Consider the following 15,591-nt stretch of genomic DNA (forward strand, 5'->3'; position numbering starts at 1 on the left):
CTTTTAATGTTTTTTAATTTTTCCCCGTTTTTTTCTTAATTATTTCAACAACAACAGCAGCTGCAGCAGCAATTAAGACTATATCGCCCATGTTGCTCTTGATTACTATCCAAATAGTTTTTTAAACGTGTAAACACCTTACTTTCATAAGAGCACTATTAATGTTACTATCGTGAGAGTACTTTCGCGAAAATACTATCACCGTGAAAACGAGGCCTATGTCCCGTACGTATGCTATTAAGCCTTGCCTATGTGGACCGGGGAAAATTTGATCCAATGAAGCCTTTTGTTGGGGTGGATATCTGTATATAGTCTGATTCTATTGTTGTTCTCTTTTGTGATATGTGGTATATCTTGATGGATTGGTAATTGTACGTTGGCTAGAATTGTCTGGTACTCTCTCACTAATTCTGCTGTACGGCGTAGATCTGGTAAAGCAATATTGCTCAGTTTATATTAAGGTTAAATATTATTGAAACTAGCACTGATACATCAGGTAAACTGTTGAGTTTTCTAATGTTACTCCGGGAATTATTCATATAAACCTGAAACAGTCTGTTAGTTAGTAGATTGTTTATTTGCTGACCAGTTTTAGGGCATGGTATGATTTTCATCAACTTATAATAAGGCCCTCTCTCCAGACAGTGTTATAGGCAGCTGTGAGCCCCTTTCAAAAGCAAATTGCTCAATTGATACAGCGATCTGGATAGTGTTATATATTCTCATATATAAGAGTCGTTTTACTAATTTATAACAACAACTGAGTTAAGTAATAAGTCGATAACTTTCAGGTAGCTTATTGTCTTTGCCAGTCTTCTGGATGGCGATATTGTTTGTTCTTTTAAATTTTGTAGGTAGCACACGTGTAGTCACAATGTCGCTAAATAATTTCTTAAACCACTGATGTATTTTTGTACCGGTGTAAACTATAAATTGAGAACACAATTCATCGAATCTAGTTGCTTTTCCTGTTTTGAGCTTTACTCCACAAAAGAGACTGTTATTATTATCGATACGACATATTTTAATGACCAATATGGAATATCCTGTTAATAATAATAATAATAATAATAATAGGACAGAACAAGTGAGTAAAGTATAATCAAATAAACATCCGCGGATTAACAGAAACATCAAGTTTTGTCATTAAATGTAGATTTGTTGATTGAACATAACATACACTCAATCAAGTGAGATTTGTTTAGCAACAACTGCGCTTTTTAATTTCGATGTATAATATTATTGTACCCATAGGATGCATGAACAGCGGGAGAGTATTAGCTAAGTGATAACCCAGGGAGTTGGCGAACTGTGAAGGATCATATCCTTGACACACAAACTCGTGGAAACAAAATGGACACATATTTTAATTATTTTAACAACCAGATACTGTCCTTACATTTGGCATACGTTTGATAAAGAAACCAGTCCATGAATTTATTAGACATTAAGGAAAATTTTGAAAGTTATATATAAATATAAAATAAAATATTCTACAAGTTTTAAATTAATTTAATTGTGATGGCTTGATTTTATGTATAATAATGTTTATAATATAAAAATACTCTAACGCAGCAATAATCCACATAAATAAAAAACCGTCACAACTAAAACTGAAAAGCTCCATCTGGGGGCAGAATTGCATAAATCGTCGTTGCAGGTTTGACACGATAACACTGTTCCTATAAGCGCTCCAATATTCTGTCGCACAGCTTCACAGGTGTTTTGGCCATTGATGTTTCTTGGTGAACAAGTCCTTACTGTAAAAGTGTAGTTCGAAACAATTTTACCTAAAAGTAATTATAAAATTACGACACTACTACAGCTATTTTACTAGACATATAAATTTAATTATATTTATTAATTTCCTATAATATCTAAAGATACTTTTTTATTATTAAAAAAATTCTAGCATATTCTGCTTCATATTTTTTCACTTAATATTGACCAACTGATCAATGATCAACTGATCTATCTAGCAACATTGCAAATTATTAATTTTATGTCTTTATTACATTTTATACTAAGAACTAGATCGAGGTACAAGATTTCGAGTAGGTACTGGTAACAATATGATTTTTTTTTTGTAAAACATATCTGCAAAAAAATCCTCAGCAAGCATAAACACAAAATCGAAGATCTGGTTCACATTTAGCAACCGGCTAAATACAAAAAAAGAACTGACCGAAGCGTGGTGGACTGAACGGTAGTATCAACTCTTGAACTTTTTAGCTTTATTTCAGTTCTTCATGCTTAAAAGATGTTTTTGGGACAATTCAAACTTGATATATTCTAACTTAGTATTTGAAAAACTAGAATATAAGTAGAGCAGATGAATTTTATCGGGATTAAAATTCGGCCAGATGCTTTTAAAATTGGAGACAAATTCAGATTTAAACATAATTATATTTACAACTGAAGACCATCAAAATAAACCGCCTAAGGTGGGTGGGCCACGATATGCGGATGGATGAGGGTGATCACACTAAAATAACTATGCTAAACAGGCCGGTCGGAAGAAGAAGAAGGGGGCGACCTAAACTCAGATAACTGGACGATGCACAGGAAGATCTGAGGGAGATTGGAGTGAGGGGCTGGAGAAGACAGACACTCGATAGGGACGGATGGAAGAATGTTTTGAAGCAGGCCAAGGCTCACGAAGGGCTGTAGCGCCAACTGATGATGATATTTACAACTAAAAAAATATTTTCAAAAGACCAGCTTATTATAGTGTGACTTTCTACTTAATAGATAGTCGGGAATTTTACTCAAAAACATTACAAATATGTTATAAATAAATTAATTGTTATAAACTTGTATCTTTATGAACAAAAATGGTAAAATTAAGTTTTGCTTATAATCCAAATTTATACCAATTAGTTTGTTATAGTATAAACATAATTCAAGAAAAATTAACACCTATAGATTTAATTTTCAAATAAAAAAAATTTTTTGTAAAAATTATTGTTAAAAGATAATATTTATATTTATAATACATAAATATTTAAGTTACCATCACTGTATAACTTTTTCTAATAACTTCTAGTAAGAAAGAAGTTAAATTTTGCACAATAAATATTTATTTTAAATTGTTTAAACAAATTACTCAGTTAAATAAACAATTCACAAATTAACTAGTTGCACTTTTTAAATCTATGAAACAAGGTGTCCCAAATTACAAAGAAAAACAATAATTTTATTGATTAGAATCGATATTTTTTCGGTTTGAGTTTTTATTAAACTTGAAGTTATGAGTTCTGTGTTTGAAATAGTGTGAGGTTAAAAAAAGTCTAACTGGGATTCTAAGGGTCGTAAAACATTGTATTTTTTAACGTGTGTAAAAATACCAATATTTTGAATAAGAAAAATTAATAAATCACAAAAGTGAAAATCCGAAGATTTCTATTGACGAAACCAAAAACAAGATTTTTGCTTTAATCTGTGCCTTCTAAGAATTGCAAGGCAAAACAGACGATGCAATGGGGAATGCAATTTTAAGATTCCTTATTTTTTCTCTTTACATCTTTAGCATCGTCTATTTTGTCTTGCAATTCTTAGAAGCCACATATTAAAGCAAAAATCTGGATTTTGGTTATGTCATTAGAAAACCTTGGATTTCTACTTTCATGATTTTATCAGATTTCGCTATAGCGTTCATACTGAAGCCATTTTATTGTTGCTTTTTTCGACGAGAAAGATTGTTTTCATGTTTAGAGCTTCAGTAAAAGTCGCTCTGATGGGTCCTGTTAGGATGAAATACGTATAAGCGAATATACAGAGGCACTATACGTGATATCACATCTTAACTGTCGTTCTTAAAAAAAATTAATTATGTTAATATACTCAGTGACATTAGAAGTATTACACCCAGGTGGAATAATTTTTAAACTTAATTTTTTGGCAACAGAATGACTATATTTAAAAATGCTATAATAACAATACCAATGTTTTCTCTTTTCTACTTTTTGTAAAAATAAAGATTTATCTTAAAATTTTTTTGTGAAGAGACCGATTTGTGAAAACTGGTTCGTATAGAAATTTTTAGTTATTATTCCTCAGTCTAATTGTATTCAGTGTAAGAAAATGCGTTGAATTCGAAGACACCACAATTACCACCCTGTTGGCGATTTTGACAGGGGTAGAATTATTGCGTATAGAGATATGGGTTTGAACAGGACAGTTGAAGTAATGGTTTGCGAGGCTATTGCTTATGGTAGCCGATCACCACTTGTGTTTATTCGAGCAATATGACAGCTATAAGTTATGTTGATGACATCTTACAAACCACTTTACTGCCTTATCTCGACAGCCATCGAGACTTACTTTTTCAGCAAGACAACGCGCGTCCCCATATTTCTCGTCAAACTATGGACTTTCTCCAAGAAGCTTGCCGTGTACTGTTGTACGTATTGTTTTGCCGTGGTCGCCCCGTTCTTCGGATTTAAATACTATTGAACATGTATGAGATATGATGAGAAGAAGACTGTCCACTTTTCCCCATCCTCCACAGACCCTGGCACAGTTAATACATGAATTTTAAGTTGCTTGGAACCAGGTGCCACAAGCAGACATCGATCATCTCATTTTCTCAATGCCTATACGTATACAGGAGTGTATTTAGCTACGGGGTTGCCAAAAACATTATTATTTTTTTTTGATTACTTATTAATAAAAATTCTTGACAACATTATCGTTTCATTCTTGATGTAAATCTACCATGTTGCCAAAAAATTAAGTTCAAGAAATTATTCCTTCTGGGTGTAACACTTCTAATGTCGCTGATTATATATATTAATATAATTCTATATGTTGATGTGTCTGAGTTATTTTAAATGTCTATAAGTTTAAAATCACAGTACTTTTGTAAACCTATTTTACACTTTTTTACTATTTGACGTAAACTTTTTAATCGTTAAATAATTTAGTTAGTTAATATTATTGAGAGTCTCATCTCTTTAATTTGTGGCTTTCATAATTTGTGTTGAGCCAATAGTTTACGCATAATAAGGTTGTAGATAAAAGCGCTCTAGGATAAACAATTTTAATTTTGCAAAGAAACTATTACGTTAAACTTCTTGAAATTTTTATAGCTGAATGTTTGTGATATTTTTCCAATTCTCACGTGAAATTAAAGTTTTTTGTGCATTTTTAGACAAGGTTGTGCATTAATATTTTTTATTTTAATTTTTAGTTATTTTTTTCATTCACTACTTAAAAAAATTAGATATGGCATGTTTCATCTTATTGTCAACTATGAAGACTACTCCTTACTCTTTTTTTATCTATTTTTTTTTATCTATTATTCCGTGTCCTAGACATTCAGTTTTTTGTATTGTTGCTAGTTCGATTTTGTATTAACTGAGCTCGTTAAGTAACTATGCCTGTGTTTCTGGTTTATTCAATGTGAAGAAGTTCCATATACTAAATGTGTAGTCCATGTTTCCACATGGTTCCAGTTTTTAAGGCGCAAAAAACTTGTCTTTTACTTTTTTCGTCTGCTACATAACGCATAGCCGTTAGTACACGTAAGAAGATGTTTTTGTACTAATTAAGCAACAAATTAACAAAAGAAACTTTATATCACATTTTACAGAATTTTCTAAGCTTTTTCAGCAAAATTGTGTCACTTTTCCATATAATTTACCGGTCTTAGTATTTAAAAAGAAATAGCAACCTTACATTGTTTATATATTCTTGATAAGTCAAAAATGACGTTTAATTTTTTGCATATTTTGTTTATTAAATATTCTAAACTTTCTACTATGGTCTAAAAATATTAGACAAGAAACGAAATTGACAATCTATCTAACCTTGGTAGAGCCTATTATGACTTATGGGGCAGAAGTTTGGCAGATCACGAAAAAAGATTGAAAAAGAATAGAAGTAGTAGAAATGGATTTTCTAAGGAGAGCGTGTGGTGTATTCAAAAAAGATCATATTAGGAATGAAAATATTAGAAGGAGGACACATACTGTATATTTCGGTGTGGACAGAAAACGATGGGGGTGGAAATGCGAGAAGCGGCGAAGCAGCAGAAGCTGTACGAACCTCGCTTATATATATATATATATATATATATATATATATATATATATATATATATATATATATATATATATATATATATATATTTATATATTTATATATATATATATATATATATATATATATAAAAATAAAATGTAATGGCATGTCTCGCAAAACAGAAAACCAAAAGAGGTATATCGATGGAAGGCAACCGTATATACGTATTTCTGACTATTGGTCGTCTTCAGTACGATGCAGCCAAGTTAGTTAGAAAAGGAGCATCGCAATCTCAAGGATTACTACAGGAGCAATGCGACCAATTTGTGGTACTAGAGTTAGAAAACCACCACGAAGTATACACCACGGTATATAACCACCTATATATATATATATATATATATATATATATATATATATATATACTTATTACCATATATATATATTTATTACCAACTTTATCAAAATCAGTTGGTAGATACCTGTATCAAAGAGTGTCTTGGGAAAATCGTTACTTCTCTGGTTATTAGGTTCAAGTGTGAAACTGTGTTCAAGTGTGAGTGACGTAATACCGGTGACTAAAATTAAACTACTGTACGATTAGCTTCTGAAACTGTTGTTGTATTGACTTGTCATGTCTTGTGGCATGTCTAAATCAAATATTGTGTTTATATGGGATTAAGCCACAATTGTAATTAAGCTATTAAATGTCAAAAAGAAGATGAGTCCATAATAATATCACCGCTGAAAAGGGTAACGCAACTGTAATTATAGAAATAAAAGCAAATATGAAGAAAAAATTAGGATTTGGTCACAGGTGGACCCTACACGAAACTGTTGACACGATGGATCCAACCCCAAATCACTTAAAAAAACAAAAAATATTACACTTTACGGAATATTTGACAGACTATCAAAGAAGAACTTTAATACCACCTGTAGTAGGAGACCACAACTATATGAAGTCCCAAAAACTCACAAATCAAATGTACTCTTCACACTAATTTGCAGCAGCATGGATTTTCCTTGCAGAAGACTGTTTAAGTTCCTACTAGACATAACACAGTCTCTAGCTCCCAATACAACAACATAAATTAAAAATTTACAACAATTTTTGCAAAAACTAACGGAAATAGATTACAAATATCGGCTGTCATGGTGCTACTAACATTCTGTACAGATGAGACTTATTTTTAACTTAAAAGCAAAAAATAAATTCCTGATGGACATTAACAATAAACAAGAACTATTCAAAGTCACTATGAAAAAAGAAAACAACTATTCACTTCCTTTCCTGGATGTGCTAATCCCAAAAGATGATACAGGATATCCAGCCCACAATAACAGATATATAAATAACCACTCAACCCACCACTTAAACATCAAAAAAGGAATCATTAAATCATTATGTGATAAAGCCCAAAACATCTGGGCATTTCGAGCAGAAAAAAATTTGTAAACAAAGGTTTTAACAAAAGATGATTACCTATTGTCATTTATTAAAAATATTTTAACATTTGAAACCGTCTACTACTAAAAGAAGCTTGACTTTCTTTTTATTTTTATATTACGGTACCTATACAATTCGAAGTGTTCTTGTCAATCATCAAGAAAACAAAACTAAAGAAATACCAACATTTTAATATTGCCAATGCAGTTATCAACACTTATTCTTTGCACTTGTTATTGAAGTAAATAACGTAATGATGTTTGATTCCAAAATTCTTTTAATATCTTTATTGTTGATTTCAAAATAAATTGATAAAAATCCTAGTTCTTAAAGTAATCATACTTAAAAATTGTGATATTATTAAAGAGTACTTACTATCCACAATGTATTTGGTGCAAACATAGTCTGTATCCGAACTATACAGAGTACTATATTTATTAAATAGAGTATCACCACCATTAATTCCTTCGACGTCTGTTGATCTATAGCTATTAATATTGGTACAGTTTTGAACCACAGCGTTTTTGGAATTGAAAGGATCGTTACATGTTAAATCCTTGCATGACCAGCATTTTGATACAGCGGACACTATAGCTATAACATAAAGTATTTTAATAATTAAAACTAATTACTTGTTATAATTTATGGAACTGTTTCAGACTAGTTAAGTATAAATAATATAAAATTATTAAATTTACATAATAAATATTTTCTTTAACTTTGTAATTTCTATCTATATCTTATAATTTAATACAGTTATTTACTTCCGTTGTAGCCTAAGACTATTCGGGGAAGCTCTATACTAAGTAGGACTCCACGGAGAATAGACTAAGTGAGGAAGTTCTCATCCCCGGTAAGGCGCGTCGTAAGGCGCGTCCCATGGTTAATAAAGGAGTCCTAGGTATACCAGGGTGAATTAAAAGAGATATATTGCATATTGGCAGAGAGCCTATACATGTACATATTATATACAGTGTGTTTCAAAGAAAATTTGACCCCCCCCTCTAAAAAACACTTAGAAACCGAGAGTTTATTAAAAATTTAAAAAAACGCCTTAATTTGTATTGGGAGGATGAATTTTCATGCAAAATGTATGCCCTCAAAGGTAGCCCCCCCAGTTTTGAAAGACCCAATAGGAAGTGTGGTCGGGTGGCACATCATTTAAAATGTACATTTTTTTTTTCTCTAGACACTCTATTTTTTTTTTAATTTACGAAATAACTTTAAAGATAATTTTGGATTTAACTTATTTATTGGTTGAGCATCGTTTGTAGAATTTGGTCTGAGGAGCAAATGCCTGAAGAATAGAGCTTAGGCTTAATTTGCCCGTTACACAAAAAGGGAAACCAACTGGAATGCAATAATTACCGCGGAATAACTCTCCTAAATACAGCATACAAGATATTGTCAAATATTTTGCACGAGAGATTAAAGCCTTATACTGAAATGTTTCTAGAAGAATATCAAGCGGGATTCAGGCGTGAACGTTCAACCATTAACCAGATCTTTACACTACGACAGATCCTTGAAAAAGCGCAAGAGTTTAACATAGATATGTATCATATTTTTGTCGATTTTAAAGCGGCATATGACAGTGTCTTAAGACCAAGTCTTTACAACGCTATGAATGAGTTAGGAATTCCAAAAAACTCATATGTTTGATAAAAGTGACAATGGCGAAGATGCTATTAGCAGTAAAAATTCAAAACGACTCGTCAACCCCATTTCAAATACATAGGGGGTAAGGCAGGGAGATGCGCTGGCGTGTCAGCTTTTTAATGTCGCCTTAGAAAAAGTTGTACGAGACGCTAATTAGATAGCAGGGGGACAATATTTAATAGATCAGTCCAAATTCTAGCATATGCAGACGACGTGGACATTATAACAACAACTAGGACGAGAACTGCGGAAATCCTAACCAAACTAGTAGCAGCAGCAGAACGAATGGGGTTACAGATAAATCAAAATAAAACCAAATGGATGGCGACTAACATAAACACAAGAGCTGGAAATGTTGACACAAATTTAATTATCAATGACCAAAACTTCGAAGCAGTCAAATAGTTCATATATCTAGGGACATCGGTTAACCCCAATAATAACACATCTGAGGAGATAAAAAGGCGAATAATAATTGCAAACAGGTGTTATTATGGTCTATCAAAGTACTTGCTAACAAACGTCTGTCTCAAAAAACTCGTATAAGGCAGTATAGAACACTGATTGTCCCCGTTCTCACATATCGATCAGTGGCATGAACGCTAACGAAAACAGATGAATCCGCTCTATCCATTTTTGAAAGAAAGGTGCTACGCAAGATATTCGGAGCGGTCTGTGAGAACGGAATATGGAGGCGTAGATATAACTTTGAACTGCAGAATATCTACAAGCATACGTTTGGTGGTAAAGATATTACCACTATAATTAAGCGAAACCGCCTGCAGTGGGCAGGACATGTAGCCCGGGCCCCTGAGTCAAACATGATAAAAAAGATTCTAACAGCGCAACCCGTGGGAATGAGAAGACGGGGTAGACCAAAACTGAGGTGGATGGACGGGGTAACACAAGATGCCGAGAAGATCGGAGTCGGCAACTGGAAAATGCAAGCGAGGGACAGAATAGAATGGCGTAGAAAGCTTGAGAAGGTCGAGGCCCTCTAAGGGCTGTAGCACCAAGATGATGATGATGATGATGATTGGTTGAGCATCAGTAATAACAAAAAATATATAAGTTCATCAAATTAACTAATTAAATGCTGGAAATGACCTCCTGTGACCTCCATACAATAATACAATCTATTTTCAAAAACTTGAATTACTGTGCTGCGTCCTTTTCTGAATCCACATTGATATTCTCCAATTTCATTATCCATTTTTGAGAAAGCTTATTTGTTATATATACTGCCAGTATTTTGTATGTAACATTTGGTAGCTAGTGGTACCCTTGTAGTTGTGGTATAAACATTTGTCTCCTTTTTTGTGAATTGGGTACAGTGTGGCTTCGATATATTCTTTCAGTATGTGTACTGGTTTCTATAATTCGTTTAGTAACTTTTACAAATGCTTAATTAGTACTGGTTTTTCACATTTGAATATTTCTGCTGTTACTTCATTCACTCCTTAACTCTTTAGTTCAGTCGGGATGTAATTTGACCTTGTATGGCAAGCTACTCCAAATTTTATTATTTTAGCCCTTAAGGGTGGCTAATATTAATGTAAATTTGAAATGGTAACTGAAACTCAGCGTTGCACCGTTGCACGAATTTAAAGAAGAACCGTTTTTGCTCAATATCTCAGCGATTTTCAGCTTTTCGACAAAAATGATAAAAAAGAAATTGTTACCAATACCAATTCCTACAATTTCTCTTTTAGAATTTTTTTAGTGCGGTCAATATTTTCAGAGTTAGGGGGGAAAATGGAAGGTAGGAAGCATCATTATTGAATTACTTTGTTTATTATTAACTTTACAATATGAATGTACACAAACAAAAATGGAGAGATATATTATAAAATTCTAATCTCTTTCATTTTTGGCTTATATCAATATTTATGGTCATAGGTTAATTCAGTCAAACCCTAGTCAGCGTCTAGGGTTTGTTAATTACTAGTGTCTTATTAGGCTTGCCTTAGGCATAGGACCTCAGATATTATTTCAACAAGAAATAAAATAGATCAAAATTGTATAAAATTGAATTCTCTTAATTTTTTTTAGCATCCATGTCGTAAAGTTATAAACAATTCAATAATTATGCTCCCCCCCACCCTTGTCAACTATTTTTATACTTAACTCGGAAAATATTGCCCGCCCAAAAATATCGGAAAAAATAGGAAATCGTATTTGCAACAAGTTCAGTCAAAAACCTTTGACCTGAATAACTGCTCAGGTTTTTTCTTGTATCATTTTCAATCTTAATTATATCTTCCTCTAGTTCTACTGTCTTCTATTCTTCATCCAACCTTTCTATGTATTTGTCTTTTTATTTCTATTAGTATTTTAAGCCACTTTGGTCATACATACTTTTATTTGCAATCACATTTGTTTAACATTTCCATTTTCTGCAATGCTATCTTACTTTTTTTGAGTAAAATGGTATAAAATTTATTAAAAATTTTAAAAATGATCCAAAATGCATTTATAAATTTTTAGAACGTTTTCAATCTTATCAATCAACAGTGAAAAACGTTTATAACGTCTATATGGTATTTGGAACTAACCACATAATTATTAAGATACTACGTCGATGATTAATGAATTAAATTTTTTAAGAGAATGTACAAATTCCCAACTCGAACAAGGACTTGATCCAAAGAGTGGTAACAACCAACTGATGATGGTCCGAGAGGATTGAAAATGTTTTGAACATTTATAAGTCCATTTTGTATAGTTTTTAAAACTTTTAATAAATTTTATAACATTTTACTCACGTTACTATACATCATATTAGGTTTGTTACAACTATGGTATACAGCCAAATCACTGGAAATTTCTCTTTTAAATTTTCTGTCTTTTCCTCTGGTAAATATTCTTTTATATTTATTTTGTTCTTTTTCTGATAGTAGTTTTCCGATCTGACGATCTCCTACTATCCTGGGTATTTTATCTAATGTTAAAGTACGTGCTTATAATAATCATATTTTTTTGTTTTATAAAATAAATTAGGAAGTATCCGTCTTCATTCGTTCCTTCGTGAAGACTGTACTTTTCGATGGTCGGTAAGTATTATTCTTCTTTTTCTGTTTTTGCATAAGCGCCGCCTAGCACTTTTTACAAAGTCAATACGTTTTTTTTTTCTTCAAAAGTATTATACTATATATATTAACCCATGACAGTTAAACAAACGATAATTTTATTATTTATCATTTATGCCAAAGTTTAAAAATTGTTTCATTATCAAAATTAGAAGTCGTTTTCAAAATATATTTTTTTGTATTTACAACTACTAGTATTTACAATTTTTAATTGGACATAGTTTTAACGCAAATATATATGTATCAAATACAGTGTGACATAAACATACAGCTTTAAAACAACGAGAATTCTAGTTTATCTAATTTTTTCCTAACTAAAATTTTAACGCATTTTAAACTATGGACAGCATAAAGCGATTTATGTGTTAATATGGAAATGGTGGTGACAAGACAAGAAGAACGAATTTCACAGATTTCAGATATGCAAACGTATATGGAACAATGAACAAACAATGCAATGGAAAGGTTTAATTTTGAAAGAAAGATGGAATAAAAAAATACAATTACAAAAACTGCATAATTATTAAATAAAACAAATGCATTGCAAGTTTTTCCACATCGTCCATAATAAACTGTAATAAGATTTGGTTTTTAATGTTGAAAGAAGTTATTAAAATAAAACATCAACTTTGAAAGATAGAAAACAAACGTATTTTTATACAATTTTTATGGGAATTATTATATTATTAGGCACTATTCAGATATAAAAATGAGCTGAAAAGTCATATTAGACTCTATTTCATAATTTATAGTTAATTCTAAATAATATATCTAATGATAACCTCGACAAAGAAATATATAAAGCAGCATATCAGTTCAAAATACCGTCATAGCGTAGGCATAATAGAAAAATGTCCCTACAAGGATTAATACATTTGTAAATAGATATTAAGATTCATTTTAAACTAAAGATTAGAAATTTACTAAGATTGGGGCAGCAGTTTATTGTTTATAAAACTTACCAAATTTAATTACACACAATATTAAAACAGAAATTCCATTTGTTGCCGAGCCCATATTTGTCAAACTAAATTTAAATAAAAGCACTTCGTCTGATGATCTATTAACAACTAAGAAGTGATAAAAATAGATCAAGTTGGTTTTTATAGGTAGAACCAACCCAATATCTAAAACAAACAAAACATTTAATAGTTTATGTGGTATATAATAACGGATGTTAACTTTCGATAACAAGATTAAAAGTACCGATCCAACCTTAGTTAGAAACTCGATTAATCAGAGATATGTTGAAAGACAGTTACTCACTTAAATTCTTCAATATTTATTTAAATACAATGCGATTCGACTATAGTAAAATTTGATAATTTAATCAAAGAGAAATTCACATGAGCAAAGATTACCTGCCAGTGCTGGTACCTTTCTAATTAAATTTTCCTATACTCTATCCGGTAAGTTAAGGGGTAAATCTCTTAAGTCTTCTCACTTGCTGTTATCCTGCTGTTGTCCCCTAAGTTTACCGTACTAGAATTAGGGTACACTCCTAACTGCTTTAAATATTTAGCTATACACTTTTTTATTTCTTCGCTCACACTCACTTAAAGATCATGACTTTGTTAGAGGCGTAGTGTGATGCATTAACAATCTGCCTAAGGACGTTCGATTGGAACCTCTACAGAATTTTAAGATTGGATTGGCTTGCAGACCCTGCAGTCGAATGCCTTGGGTCCAGACGAATTTTATAATTACTTTATACACTAATAGTTTATTTTTTAATGAGAGTTCAGATCTTAGTGTCTTAATAATCTTAACGTAAAGTTCTCTTAATTTTAATCCATGTTGTTTTTGTTCATTGAAGATGTGGTTTTCAAATAAGTAAGTCATATATTAAGATAAACACGCAGGTATTAGATTGAGGTTAATATTTTATTTATTTAAGTGTACAGGTATTTATGTATAACATTTAGTTATAAAGGTAACGTGGTTGAATTAAATTTCATTAACGCTGGTTCACCATTTCACCTAAATCTAACCTAATCTTCTTCTTCACGTGCCATCTCCGCGACGGAGATTGGCAATCATCATGGCTATTCTGATCTTAGATGCTGCTGCTCTAAATAGTTTCAATTGATGTGCATCCGTACCATTCGCTCAAGTTACGCAAACATGAAATTCTTCTTTTTTCTACACTTCTCTTGCCCTGGATATTCTCTTGTATAATAAATTGAAGTAGGTTGTATCTCTCATTACGCATAACATACCCCAGGTATTGCAGCTTTCGTGCCTTGATGGTTTCCAATACTTCCATTCTTTTGAACCTAACCTAACCTAACCTAACCTAATCACTTTCACCTAATCACCTAAAAAGCATCTGAAGGATGTTTAGGTGATTTTATAACCTTCTTAATACATTGGGACAAAATGATGATAGTATCTGCCTTCATTAAATACAAAAAGGCTTTTGACTGAGCTCTGCATGAATGGCTCATAGATATATTAAGATTATATAAATTTGATGATAATGATTTAAAGCATATAATGACCAATTGTAGGACTAAAATTCGAAACTGAAAAATATCCCATTTAACAAGGGATTTTTAAAGGGGACTCGTTAAATCCACTGTGGTTCTATCTAGCGATGAACCCACTCTTAGCTAATTAACTCTTTTTACTCCGGTTTTAGCATCACAATAACAATACTATAGTACAAATCGCAATATGTATTAAGATAGGACGTCTGAGATAAATAGGGCATGTATTGTGGATGAAACAAAATTACCCAACTACAAAAACGCTTATTGATAGACTCAATGGTCAAAGACGAACATGAAGATACAGAACAAAGTTCCTTGACAATGATGAAAGCCTAACAATTTACGGTAAAACTTTAGAACAAGTTGTAAACTACAATTATATTGGCACAATATTTATTCATACAAACGATTCCTCCAAAGAAATCAAAGTTTGAATAGAGAAAGCACGAACAAACTTCAATAAAATGAGAAAGGTACTTTGTGCAAGAGAACAAAAATTGGACTTAAGAGTTAGATTGGCAATTTGGTATATTTTTCGTCTCTGCTTTACGGGATAGAAGCATGAACACTTAACGCGTCGACTACTAAAAAGTTGAAAGCATTTAAACTGTGGGTGTATAGAAGAGTCCTGAAGATATCATGGACCAACCATTTAACAAACAACGAAGTCATGAGAAGAGCCAACAAAAGAATGGAAATATTGGTAAAACGAAAGCTGCAATACCTGGGGCATGTTATACATAATGAAGGATACAACATACTTTAATTAAATATACAAGGAAATGTCCAGGGCTAGAGAAGTGTAGGAAGAACAAGAATCTCATGGTTGGGTAACTTAAGGGAATGGTACGAACTACTGTACTGAACTTCAGTAGTT

At 31.8% G+C, this 15,591-nt stretch overlaps 1 protein-coding gene across 1 annotated transcript; it reads right to left on the minus strand.

The window, feature by feature from the left end:
- Positions 1-1,497: 1,497 nt before the first annotated feature.
- Positions 1,498-13,343, minus strand: LOC140433358 (uncharacterized). Its single transcript, XM_072521381.1, has 3 exons — positions 13,185-13,343; positions 7,850-8,068; positions 1,498-1,790 (listed from the first exon to the last, which is right to left on the minus strand). The coding sequence occupies exons 1-3, from the start codon at positions 13,237-13,239 to the stop codon at positions 1,567-1,569; spliced, it is 498 nt and encodes a 165-aa protein (XP_072377482.1). The 5' UTR covers positions 13,240-13,343; the 3' UTR covers positions 1,498-1,566.
- Between the last annotated feature and the right edge of the window lie 2,248 nt (positions 13,344-15,591).

This window comes from Diabrotica undecimpunctata, chromosome 2 (assembly GCF_040954645.1).
Source record: "Diabrotica undecimpunctata isolate CICGRU chromosome 2, icDiaUnde3, whole genome shotgun sequence".
In the NCBI taxonomy this organism is placed as follows: Eukaryota; Metazoa; Arthropoda; class Insecta; order Coleoptera; family Chrysomelidae; genus Diabrotica; species Diabrotica undecimpunctata.